We start from the raw sequence: 12,276 nt of genomic DNA on the forward strand, positions 1-12,276 counted from the left end.
ACATTTTTCCACTCCAGCTGTTAAGCTCCAAGCAGCAAAGGTTTGATCCTTTTTTAAAAAAAAGAAATGAAATTTTAAAAAGGCAGGATATAGTACACCCCTAAGGCCAATACTCCCGAACCTTCTGGAAGCGTTTATTAGCTTTGGCCGCCGACCAGCGATTGCTGCCGGAGCAGACTGGAGCTGCGGTGCAAACTGGTTAATCTGTAGCTAGACGTATTTGTGACTGGGGGGGGGTGGGGTGAGAGGTGGTGCTTAGCAAATACTGGCTGGCAGACAGGGCTTCAACAGTTGGAAGTTTTCTTTTTTTTTTTCCAAAAAATTTTATTGGGAGAACTACAAAACATTTACAGTACAAAGTTTACAGTCTCACACAATTTGTAGTGAACTGACTCCCGAAAAATATATTACAACTCAAGTTGACTTATCCTTTAGTTACATTCAAAACATACTTCTGTTAAAGTAGTCCAAAAGAGTACATAGTGCTCAATCTGTACCTATGTACAAACAAAACTAAGCTACTGCTCATTCATCCACCGTCCAGGAAAGTTTTGGAAAACTCCCGACTTTCTACTTAAGGAAAAAAAAAAAATATTACAAGTTTTGGAACTCAATTAAACAAGATATGTTCATGTACTGTATAAAGTTTCAGATCCAAAGATGGCCTCTATTCTTAAAAAATAAAGAGTGGCAAAATTTTTCTGTAGTTAAAACCCATCCCTACATTCAAATTATCTCAAGCATTAAGAAAAATACTTATTTGGTTGAGAGATATTTAAGGCAAGCGTGGACCCTCAAGAAGGCACTGTGAGACATAATACTGGGACCCCCAATTATTGCTACATACTTTGAGACTAGATCACAGTGTGATTGGTAGAGTTAGGCAACAAAAAATACTTTTTGGTTACTTTAAAAAGTCTGAATTAGATTTGCCACTTTGAAGTCTGATTGCTAAGTCAGTCTTTGTCGTTGTTGTTGGGGTTTTTTTTTTTTCTTCTCTTTTTTTTTTTTTTTCTCAACTCGGACGGGCTACAACCATTTACATTCTAAAAAAAACCCATAGAAATTCCTCAAACTACTTCCACAGCATCGAGACCGATTTCTATAAAGAAACCATGCAATCTTTCAGATTTACGTAAACAAGGAAAGAAATTAATGAAATAAATATTACATACAATCTCTTAAATTAAGAATTTTACTCATTTACAATAAAATAACCAAGTGAAGTTACAAAAAGGCATATATTACTGTGAAAAGAACACACTCCACATTTCGCCGATTAATAATGGCAATCATAATTTAAACATAATAAAAGAATATATATCTATTGCTTTTCATCATACCCGATAAATACAGTATGAACAAATTACCAATGTATACTTTTCACAAGATAATAAATAAGTTAAATAGTTTCATATTGAGTTGTGTGCAGTGACTCATTCATGCAATCAACTCAAACAGCTAAAAAAAAAAAATTAAAAAAAATCAGCAGTTATTCTCCAACAATTACAAACTAAACTCAGTTGAGTGCTTCCAAATAAAGCAACAACAACAACGAAAAAATTGTTCTAAGCCAAACATCCACTAAGTGGTGGCAATGGAACCAATATTAAACTTTGGAATGAAGGTTTTAGCATTTGTTATAATAATAATATATAGATATATAAAAAAGAAGGTTGTTATCAAGGCATATTCTTGGCAGGATGTTGGATTTCTTTTTTTTTTTTCAGTTTTTCTTTTTTTTAAAAAAAAAAGCTTATAGGTTTAGTACGTTCTGTGTTTTCATTTGAACTGGACTGAACGACAAACTAGTCTGTAACTTTTTGCTGTGTGTGCCTGAAGGTTTGGAGGAGCTGGGCAGGCAGGACTCATGCTCCCCAGATTGTTTGTTGCTTTCTGGTGGTGTCTTTTCTAATGCTTTTTTTTTTTTTAACACAGATGGAATGGCTGCTGCTGGTGCATATCATAACTTGTCTCCAAAGAAGAACAAAAAAAACCAAACAAACAAAAAAAAACCAAAAAACAAACAACCCCGAAACAAAAATCCCCTTCTTCCAAGGTCTCTCTATAAAAATAAGGTTTGTTCAGTTTGTGTCATTTGCCCTTTTGCAAAACGCTTTTTTTGTTTTTGTTTTTTTTTTTTTGTTTTGTTTTGTTTTGTTCAGCTCTCGGTGTATATATATATATATAGATAGAGATATATATATATAAAATAATAATAATAAAAAAAAAAGACAACAACGAAGAGGATTTGCTTTCTCTGCTCGTTAACTTACTCGCCGGGCGGCCCCCCCCGAGCCCCCTCGGCCCCGGCCCCCTTCAGTCGTCGGAGATGGAGAGGCGGCTGAAGATGGGGAGGCGGCGGCCGGCGTCCAGGCTGGGCGACTCGGAGCCGCTGAGGGAGCCGGAGCTGAGGGAGCCGCTCAGGTAGCTCTCCCGGTCGGAGAGGGAGTCCGGGGGGCTGGGCGGCGCGTCGAAGACGGGCGACTCGGAGAGACGACGGAGGGGCTGGAAGCTAAAGGGCGGCGAGGCGGGGGGCGGCGGGCAGCCCCCCCCGGGGGGCGGCGGCGGCTGCTGCTGGCAGCGGTAGTAGGCGGCGGCGGCGGCGGCCGCGGCGGCGGCAGCGGCGAAGTTCTGGGTGTGGAGGGCGAGGGGGGCGATGAGGCTGCCCAGCTCCTGGCCCGAGAAGGCGAAGGCGTTGTTGGCGCAGGGCGGCGAGAGCAGCTCCTCGCAGTAGGAGGCGGCGGAGGCGGGCGGCGGCGGCGTGCGGGAGCCGCCGGGGCTCTCCAGCAGGGCGGCGTCCAGGCGGCCGCCGGGCGGGGGGGGCGGCGGCGGGGCGGCGCTGTGGGGGTGCGGCTGGTGGGGGTGCGGGTGGTGCTGGTGGTGGTGGGCGGAGAAGCCGGAGAAGCTCAGGCTGTGGTGCAGCTTGGGGCGCTCCCCGCCGCGCGGGTGCCCGAAGCCGCCGCCCCCGCCGCCCAGCGGGTGGTCGCGGGGGGCGAAGGCGCGGAGATCGCCGGTGCTGCCGGCGGGGTGCGGGTGGTGGTGCGGCCCCCCCGCGGCGGCGGCGCTGGGGGGAGCGGCCGTGCCCCCGCCGGGCGCCGGGCGGCGCTCGTCGGCGTTGTGGATGAAGTGGCAGCGCGGGCCGTAGGGGCAGAAGCCGATGGTGTGGAAGGTGCGGCAGAGCTCGGTCTTGTACTTGGGGTGGCGGGTGAGGCTGCGCAGCTCGTGGAAGCCGTGGGCGAACTGGCACTTCTCGCCGTACTTGCAGGCGCCGCTCTCCTCGAAGGGGCGGCACAGCTCCGTCTTGTAGCGCGTCGAGTTGATGGGGGCCCCGCCGCCGCCGCCGGAGCCGCCCCCCTTGCCGGCCGCCGCCGCCTGCTGCTGCTGGAGCTGCTGCATGAGGTGCTGGCTGCGCTCGCCGTTCTCGCTGAAGGAGCGGTCCCGGAACTTGTTCTCCTTGTTGAGCAGGGCCGTGGGGCTGCTGCTGCCGCCGCCGCCTCCGCCAGAGCCCGGCTCCTTCAGGCTGCCGAACGAGGAGGAGGAGGAGGAGGAGGTGGAAGAGGTGGAGGAAGAGCTGGAGCCGGTGGGGCTGGGGAACTTGGAGCCGCCGGCCAGCGCCGGCAGGTTGCTGGTCGAGTGCCGCCGCAGGAAGCCCGGCGCGAAGCTGGAGCTGGGGGGGGTCACCGGGGTCCCCACGGCCTTCTTGTCCAGCATGGTGCTGAGGTTGGTCAGGGACTTCTCCGTCTGCCGGGGCAGCGGGAGGGAGGGGAAGGGGGGAGAGGGAGACAGGGAGAGGGAGAGAAAAAGGAGGGGGACGTGTTGCAGGTGACCGCCGTCCCACCGACGCGGCGCGGGGGTCGCGCCGCCCAGCCGGCCCCGAAAGGGGCCCTGCCGCCGGCGCTGAGCCGGGGAAGAGCACGCTGCTCACCGGCTTTGCTGCACGCCAAACTTTTTCAAAACTTCCTCCCCGGCAGCGCAACGCCTCTGTGAGAGCGCCTGCACAGCAGCTCGGCACCCCGGCAACTCCTCAAAACTTCCCCCCCCCCCCCACCACCCAAGAGCCCCCGTCGCGCGGGTGCAGCCCCCCTCCGGGGCTCGCCGCCGCCTTGCAGCGGAACCCGCGTTGCTCCGACCAACCCAGCCAGCTGTCAGGCGGCGACCCGCCCGCACAGCCAGCCGCGCCGCCCCGGCCCCAGCCCCCGCACCGCCCTTCCGCAAAACCGCGGGCACCGGCCCCACGCAGCGCCCGGCCCGGGTGGCGGCCGGAGAGCCACGCTCCTCTCCCTACCTTGCACAAGAAGTCAATGTCGTAGAAAGCAGATAAAAGTGTCGTCGACATTTCTAGATCCTGTAATGGTCGGAAATACAGGAAGGACCGAAAGATCCCGCTCTCCTCGGAGGGTTTGGAAAAGCCACGACTAGACGGGAGGGGGCCGTTTGCTTCAGATCCGAAATGGTCCCCGTCTCCTTCCCGGCGGGACGGCGGGTGCCGGGCCGAGGCGGCGACGGCTGCTGCGCGGCAGCGGGCGAACTGCGGGAACTCCGCGGCGTCCCGCGCCGCCCCCATATAAACGCCGCCGGGGCGGCCTCCCGAGGGGGCGGGGTTCCCGTCTGCTCCGCCTTTTCGTGCCCCGCCGGGCCGCGCCAAGTTTTGTGGAGGGACGGGAGTGGCGGTCGTCGGGCCGCGCTAAGTTTTGCAGAGGGACGGGAGCGGCGGCCGGGCTGGTCGCTGTGTTCCGGGGCTGGCGGGGAGCGGCGGCGCGGTCAGCGCCCCGGTCCGCTCATCCCCTCCCCACCCCAAACCGGGTGCGCCCGCAGCAGGGGCAGCACGGCCCTTGCGAAGCCCCGCACCCCTCTCCCGGAGCCCCCTGGGGTTGCTGTGGCCCCCGTCCCCCGTCCCACCCCCCCAACCAAGCCGGGAACTGGCCGGGCAGCCTCACCGGGCGGCGGCTGCCGCCGAGCGGAGGCGGGGGCCGGGGCCCAGTGCCGTGGGAGAGGCGCGGCCGCCCCGGGGACACCTCTTCCTCCCGCCCCACCGAAAATAAACTTTTGCCACGTAATTGGTTTGAAACAAAGGTCGGGCCCGTGCTGGCCCGGCGGGACGGCGACTAGACACGGGCTGCGCGTTCTGCCGCTTCTCCCCTGCCCTTCGTTTTGGGGAGTTTGGGGTTTTGTGTAGTTTTTGGTTTGGTTTTGTTTTTTGTTTTTTTTTTTTTTCCTTTCAGTTTGGGAGGGATTGGCGGGCAGGCGCGGAGGCGAGCCGACGTTAACCCTGCACCGGCCAGGCTGCTAAACGATACCCCTCCTCCGCCCCGCACCCCTCCCACGCCCCCCTCCCACGCTCACCCCCCGCCAAGGTCTTGTGACCGGCCGGGCCGCGCCACCCCCTCTCCGCTGCCGAGCTGCCCGCGGGGGAAAGCAGCGGCTGCTCGGTGTCCCCGGGGCGGGCGGCCGTCCAGGGCGGGCCGGGAGCCGCCGTGCAAAACACGCCCCCCCCCCCCCCCCCCCGCGCGCCGATAAGGCTGCGCAAACACGACGTGGGAAAGGCGGCGGCCCCGCACCCCCTCCGTCCCGTCCCGACCCGTCCCGTCCCCTCCCGCGTTTGCTCGGCCCCGGGACAAATGGGAAGGGGAAACATGGACGGGCGCGTCAGGTTTTATGGCTGCTGAAGGCAGCAGAGGCGTTTGATCCTCTTTCGCTTCCGAGCCGGGATGTCAGGCCCTGGAAAGCCAAGGGTGCAAATCCGACCACGTCAGCAGGAAACCTGCGCTTTGAAAACGCATTTGCAAAGGAAAGCAGCTTCGCGGGGGGCACTGTTAGGGCCCTTCGCGTCGGGATTTCACAGTCCCCCACCCCCGTGCGGCTCGCGCTCCCATTTGGTTCCTCCCCTCTTCCTCCTCCTCCCCACAACGAGGCGGCGGGGGGTGCAGAGGGTGCCTGGGGGACCTGGCGGGCGCACCCCCGGGGGGGCACAGTTCTGGCTGGTACGGAGAGGCAGCGGGAGCGCCGGTACACTCCCGCCCCGCGCAACGGCTGTGAGCGGTCACCCACGGAGGAGCCAGCCCGGCCTGCGAAGCTCGGGCGGAGATTGAAAAAAGAAAACAAAAAAAAAAACCGCCCGGGAAAGGCGAGGAGCTGAGGGATAAAACGCCCCAACCTTCGCTCCTTCCCGTAGCCTGCCACCCGGCTTAGACAACCGCCCCGTTCTCCAGACGCTTTTGGGAGCAGGGCGGCCGCGGGCCCCACCCCCCTTCCCCCCACCCCGGCCGCAGATCCCGCCCGGCGCGGCCGGCGGGAGGGGCGGGGCCAGGCGGGGGCGGGGCCGAGCGGCCGGCGAGGAGGCTGCGCGAGGCTCGGCCTCCCCCTGGTGCCCGCGGCTGCCGGGCGCGTTCCGCCGGCGCGAGGGCTTCCGTTGCCGCTCTGTCAATTCCCGCTGCCTGTCCCTCCCGCAGCCCCGCGGAGGGGGCACAGCTCCCGACCCCCCAAAGCGGGCCGAACGCGGGGGCCCGCCACATCGTACGGCATTTCCCATTAACATGAAACGCTTCTCCCACAGCCCACGCCCTCCCCCGGCCTCCTGCGCTGGCGCACTGACCCCACATCAAACTTCCTCCTCCCCAACACCTCTGTGATGGAAACATCACCTCCCGAGCAGGCCCTGCCCGCGAGTGAACGGGGCGAGCAGCTGGTGACAATAACCGCGCGAGGAGCAGCGTGTCACCGTCGGTTGGAGGGACGCTTTGATAAACCGACTTCGATCGAACGCACGGCCGAGAAATACGGCGGTGGGAGATTTTGCCAACCCCATTCTGCAATGGCTGCTGAGGGTGTAAAGGTTCTTGATGGGGTAGTTACATAGTAACTCGAGTCACCAGCAGTGTGTGGTGAAAGGCAGGCGTGCTGATACAATTTTTTTTTTTTTTTTATTTGCTGTCTATAAACTAAGGCAGGATGACAGAGGTTTCAGTTGCACTCTAAAACCACGATAAGGAAGACGAAGTTTTCAAGCTATTCGGTTTACTGATTAACCAGGTCGTCAAGGCTTCACAAAGTCACTTACGTTTTATGTCACTGTGGATCTACCACTATGCTGCTACACCTCTGCATTTATCCATTTGTTGATACTGAATATATAAGCATAGGCGTTTTAAATTCCACTCAATTAAAAAAAAAAAAAAAGCCAATGTTACTAGAGAGTCTTGTGCTACCCACTGACACGAGCAAGGTGACACAACCGTACTGTAATTTCGATACCATACAACGTGCTGTTTGTTTTCTGCTACAAAAGCTGTGGCTACACTCGTTCGAAAATGTTGGCAAGGTGCGGTAAAACTGGCAGCTGTTAATTAATTGTACAGGTCTTGACTATTTTTAAGAGTGGCTTCCAGACATAATCTGGGCTGGTCTTTCCCCAGGAGCTCAAAACAGATGCAAACAAATTAATTTTTAGCCTAACTCACAGTGTGGCTTGTTAAGTTGAGTAGCGTGCATTCTGTGAGACACCTTTTCATCTCAGATTCTGACACTGGCCTATTAAAGTCTCACATTTCGTTACAAATTACTTATACAAGTAACCCTGAATCCTGGAAACTTGCAGAAAGTGTTTAAACCTTTGTTCATAAATTATCTTATTTTTTCAGTAGTGACTTAGTCTTGTGTGGTTTTCAGATGTTCGCTAAACCCGACTTAGAAGCTTATCCTGACTTACAGCGGGGTCTTATTTAAACTCAAGAAGTGGGAAGCAATTGCCTATCAGGCACCGCAACACCCAGCTAGCACAAGCGGCCCGCACCCACGCCTTGCCCGAGTGAGCCTAAGCCAGGCCCCAGCACAGCTCAGCCAGACGGCAGCGAGCCTCAGCCAGGCCCCGGCCCAGCTCAGCCAGGCCCCGGCCCAGCTCAGCCAGGCCCCGGCACCAAGGGGCCTGAGCCCGGCCTGGGCGGGCGGGTGCGCACGGCGGTGCGGCAGCGCCACCTGCTGGGCGTGCGCCGCCACAGGCAGAGCGCCGGCGGCGGGAGAGCTGCTCACGACCGGTACCGCCATCAAGATGCACGGCTAAAACGGGCTAATGCACCCTCACGTGTAGGGACGGACAGCCGACAGTCCTTTACTGGACACGTTACTCGTCCGAGGAGGCTGAAATAACACTGTACGCCGACCGACGCTCGTCCTTCTCTTGGCTGTGCCCTGCTACGCCACAGCTGCAGGAGAAGTCTCGGCCCTTGGCTGAAGGAACGTAACAGAGCCTTTTAACATAAACATTTACTTTCGTTGTCTCATTTTCATACTGGGAACCAATGTAAGATCACAGAAAAATACACCTGTGAAGCACAACAGACATTTCTGTGTTACAAACAGCACAGTTGTTAAGCGCTCGCTACATTCCCCACAGCTTCTCCACCTGAGCGCCGGTGAGGGCATCGCCCGAAAGCCATCGCTGCAGCACAAGCTCGGTTCTGGTAACACTGCCGGCGGCCTGACTCTACTGGGTAGGACCTTGCTTTCCAGAACAAGGTGTTTTGAAGTAAAGATGAAACTGTTTTGTTCAAAATGGAACTGCTGCTCTGTTTTGAACACAGCAGTCTTCATTTTAAAGCAATTTTATGGAAGTAGTTATTTGATTTACAGGAAAAAAGAGGCATGCAGAAGTGTAACTAATACTGTTTCCATCTGCAAAACAAGGTTACTACCAAAGTGAGAATCCTTCCTTTCCTCCAGAGGAAAATACAGTAAAATTTTAAATGTAGTCTAAAAATTGTCATGGACAAAGAAGCCAAGGTTTGTTTCTTTTCTTTTAGAAACACTTAACAATAAAATTTTAAAAGACCATATTAATTTGATAATTACCATTCTACATCTCGAAAGAAGAGTTAAAAAAAAAATCAAGTTTTTCTTTATATTAAAATACTGGAGGTAAAAATCTGCAATAGAATGTAACACAACTACAAGTGGCCTGCACCTGGATGAATGGAAAAGACTGGGTTTAGCTGCTTTACTTCCTACAGTAGCTATAATAAACCATGCTCAGCTGAATGAAATCAGCAAATGCATTTTAAAGGAACAATCTCCCACAGCACATCTGACCCCCCAAAAAATATATATACTCATATATTTAAAAAGTGGTTTTAGCCTGAATACTGAATAGTCTGTTGCAGGTTTACCTGAGTCATCACAGCAATCCCTTATTCCTTGAACATCATTAGAATTCAGTCCTGCCCATCTAGTAAAACTGCGCAGCTCCCTGAGGATGAATTTTTAGTAATTTACTTTTCCAGATTTTCATTTTTGCAAGTATCATCAGGCTTCAGCAGGTTTAATATTTTAAGGCAGACAGATATTCGCTCATTTTGAATAGCCAATCTTGTGAATTCTGCAGTTTTGGAAAATTCTGGAGTTGGAGGCAGTGCTCTAAGAAGGTGTCCAACGAGCTGGGCTTGGTCCAGTGCTATTCTTGTCAGTTGACTAAGTTCTCTGTGATCTGGTAAAGTTAGATGAGTCGTTGATATAAGCCGTAAAAGGTGCTTACTAAGTTGTCTGACATGAGTCAGCTTCTCTGCCCAGAAGTTCACTTCCCCTTTATCAAACAGGTAATCATCTTCTTCCTTAACAAAAAGAAAAACAACAGTGATTAGAACATGACTTGTGGTCTTGATAATAATGAGAAAATTATTAAATACATGAAAGAAGATCTATAAGAAATAATGTGAATAGAGGCTGTTACAGAACAGCTGCTTTATAGCAAAAAAAAAAAAAAAAAGTAAAAATTCATATGCATCATTTTTCAAAGGTTTGAGAAAACACAATTAAAAAGTTTTCTACTTTGCCCAAGAAATTTTACCTTCAAAAAACCAGGCAGTTACAGTATAAGTCTTGGGAAACAGTGGAAGTAAAAAGTAGTCCTAATCCTTAACATGTGCTTGCCTTCCCCTGTGAAACTGTCTTATATTTCACAGAGACCTCTCTCTAACCAGTATGGTAATTTGCTATATCATGGAGCTTTCTGAGCAGATTAAATGGAAAAGAAAAATTGTATCCATTGGTGAAACATCAGAAAGGCATACCTAAACCACAGGCTTCAGAAAAGATTCATAATGTATTTCATGGGTCATATTGATTGTCAACAAATTTCTAAAGGATGTAAGCTGCTCCTGCTCCTTTACCTTCCAGCATTATTTTGACTTTTCAAGACAAAGAGAGCACAGTGTGTTATACAGCATTAGGTTTTACAGAACCAGCATGGCAAAGTTTTCTTTACGTAAGAATCCTTCTGAAGACAATGACTGATGTAAGTGAGGCTGTTTCGTGTGCCACACAGAACCAGTCATGTGGAAGGTGGCACAAAGTTACTAAATATTTAAATGACATCTCTGGAAAAGCTAGCAGTTGGGAGAACACTGTTCTTGAATGCCAGATGTGCCTGGCACCCACAGCAGCAGTTTAAATTCACAGCAAGCCATCATCTGCAATGATACTGAATGCAATTAGTTACAAGCCTCAAAATGTTTCAGTCAACAATAATTTGTTAAGTAACTCTATTTATTTCAATGTTTGCTTGTTTATCTTTTTAATTTTATGCTGATATTGCCAGGAAACAGCCATCAAACTCCATTTATTTATTCTAAATACTATCCATGTGAAATTTTTTTTTTAAAAAAATCATAAATCAATTAATATGGAGTACTAATCATCAGGCTTCATCAGGTGAGATATTTCATTCTATCTCTACCACAAGACTGCAGAAACTTAGCAGTGCCATCATGAGAGAGCATCTAGTTGTTAAAATTACCGGGGGTGAGGTCTCCGACTCTCTTTTTGGATCACTGTCTCCCAGCAGCCACTCCAGCAGGATCGGTACACCGGCATGGACCTGCCCCCACCGCTGGAGCAGCTCACACAGTATGCCAAATGCTAAATCCAAGGCCATTGGAGCATTCACTACCCTAAGTGCAAACTCTGTTGAGAGAAAATATGCAACATATAGCAAGACCACAAACATTTTCAAATAAAATCAGCACAAAAATGATTTCTTGAAAACAGATGCTGAATTTACACAGACACATTTAGAATGATGAATTATACTGCAAATAAGTTAGATGAATGTTTATTTCTGTGCCACTTGGGGCCTTTTCTCAATTCCAAAATAATATATGAAGCAACTGAAAATGCTGATGCTTAATATTTTTGTTTCTGCCCAGGTAGTAACATTAATTAACTCAGGTTTAAAGACACAAAGAAGTCTGTTAGAAATGTCTCCAGAGACAGTCCTGACATTATTACACGGTGACTGTTTTTGCAGAACTGCAGCTTAAATCTGATTTGACGTTTCACTGGAACTCAAAACCTACAGCACACTATATGTTTTTGAAGGGCTGGGACATAAAATGAATTATTATTTGGTGTGCAACCTCTTTATATATAAAGATATACATGTGTGTATATATATATATATATACACACACACATGCACACAGGTGTAAGAGAGATCAAGCATGCAAGACAGGCTTAGAGAAGATGTTAAAGAAGGGAAAGGCAGACGCTGTTTACAGTGCCATCACAGAGCTATATTTAAACAGGTTTTGTTATCACGCCAGAACCAAACACAAAGCCATCATCCACACTGTATTTCTTCCCTAAACTTCCCCACTGCTCTCGTTTGGGCAGATGCTGTTTTAACTGTTCCTAGGGCTGCCCTCAATAACAGAGTACATAAAAATGCCAGAAGCCCTGTTCGCACAAGAACTCCAACAACTGCATTCACAGGTACGAGTCTCGCCAGTCTCGCCATCAATGCAATTTTTCTATTTTAATGGGAATGCAGGAAGAGGACCAGAAGAGAAGAGCTAATGAACAAGCCCCTGTAAAATCCCTATTACTGTAAAATGGATTTCGGCAAAATTTATCCTTGTCACCAGCAAAATAAAACTGTTCACTGAATGGTCTGTCTTCTGAGTAGTGATATCATAAGGACACATCATCCCTGAAGGCTGTCTTTTGCGAGCAGAAAACACAGCAGTCAGAATTATTCAGAAAAATCAATACAGACATGCAAGGCAGATCCTACTTCTGTGACTGAGTGTATTTAAGTGTTTCTCACAACGGAAAATGACTATTGACATGAAAGAGGCATAGCAGTGCAGCCGAGACCCAGCCTTCACAACCTACATTCAGAGCTGTGGCATGGACCCCATGTAACACCTCCAGAGGCCTCAATGCCAGCTGCAGGTTTTCTAAAGTACGTTGGCACAGCAGAGAAACGTGCAGTAAAACACCAGGACT

General features: G+C 50.9%; 2 protein-coding genes across 2 annotated transcripts in view; both read right to left on the bottom strand.

Moving 5' to 3' along the window:
• Positions 1-298: 298 nt before the first annotated feature.
• ZFP36L2 (ZFP36 like 2 zinc finger CCCH-type) lies at positions 299-4,736 on the bottom strand. The gene is made up of 2 exons (XM_086743214.1): positions 4,289-4,736; positions 299-3,744 (listed from the first exon to the last, which is right to left on the bottom strand). The coding sequence occupies exons 1-2, from the start codon at positions 4,565-4,567 to the stop codon at positions 2,320-2,322; spliced, it is 1,704 nt and encodes a 567-aa protein (XP_086599340.1). The 5' UTR covers positions 4,568-4,736; the 3' UTR covers positions 299-2,319.
• A 3,511-nt stretch (positions 4,737-8,247) lies between these two features.
• THADA (THADA armadillo repeat containing) overlaps positions 8,248-12,276 on the bottom strand; it is a 165,138-nt gene continuing 161,109 nt past the window's right edge. Inside the window, exons 36-37 of the mRNA XM_086743213.1 lie at positions 10,787-10,953; positions 8,248-9,602 (exon numbers count right to left, since the gene is read on the bottom strand). Coding sequence (XP_086599339.1) covers positions 9,264-9,602; positions 10,787-10,953 — 506 coding nt within the window. The 3' untranslated portion in view covers positions 8,248-9,263. The remainder of the gene's footprint in view (positions 9,603-10,786; positions 10,954-12,276) is intronic.

Source organism: Chlamydotis macqueenii, chromosome 3 (genome assembly GCF_036417535.1).
Source record: "Chlamydotis macqueenii isolate bChlMac1 chromosome 3, bChlMac1.mat, whole genome shotgun sequence".
NCBI classification, from domain to species: domain Eukaryota; kingdom Metazoa; phylum Chordata; class Aves; order Otidiformes; family Otididae; genus Chlamydotis; species Chlamydotis macqueenii.

Coding starts and splice junctions, on each gene's coding strand:
- ZFP36L2 (XM_086743214.1), bottom strand. CDS start 4,567: ATGGGGGCGGCGCGGGACGCCGCGGAGTTCCCGCAGTTCGCCCGCTGC. Junction 3,745..4,288: donor ACATTGACTTCTTGTGCAAG/GTAGGGAGAGGA, acceptor CTGCCCCGGCAG/ACGGAGAAGTCCCTGACCAA.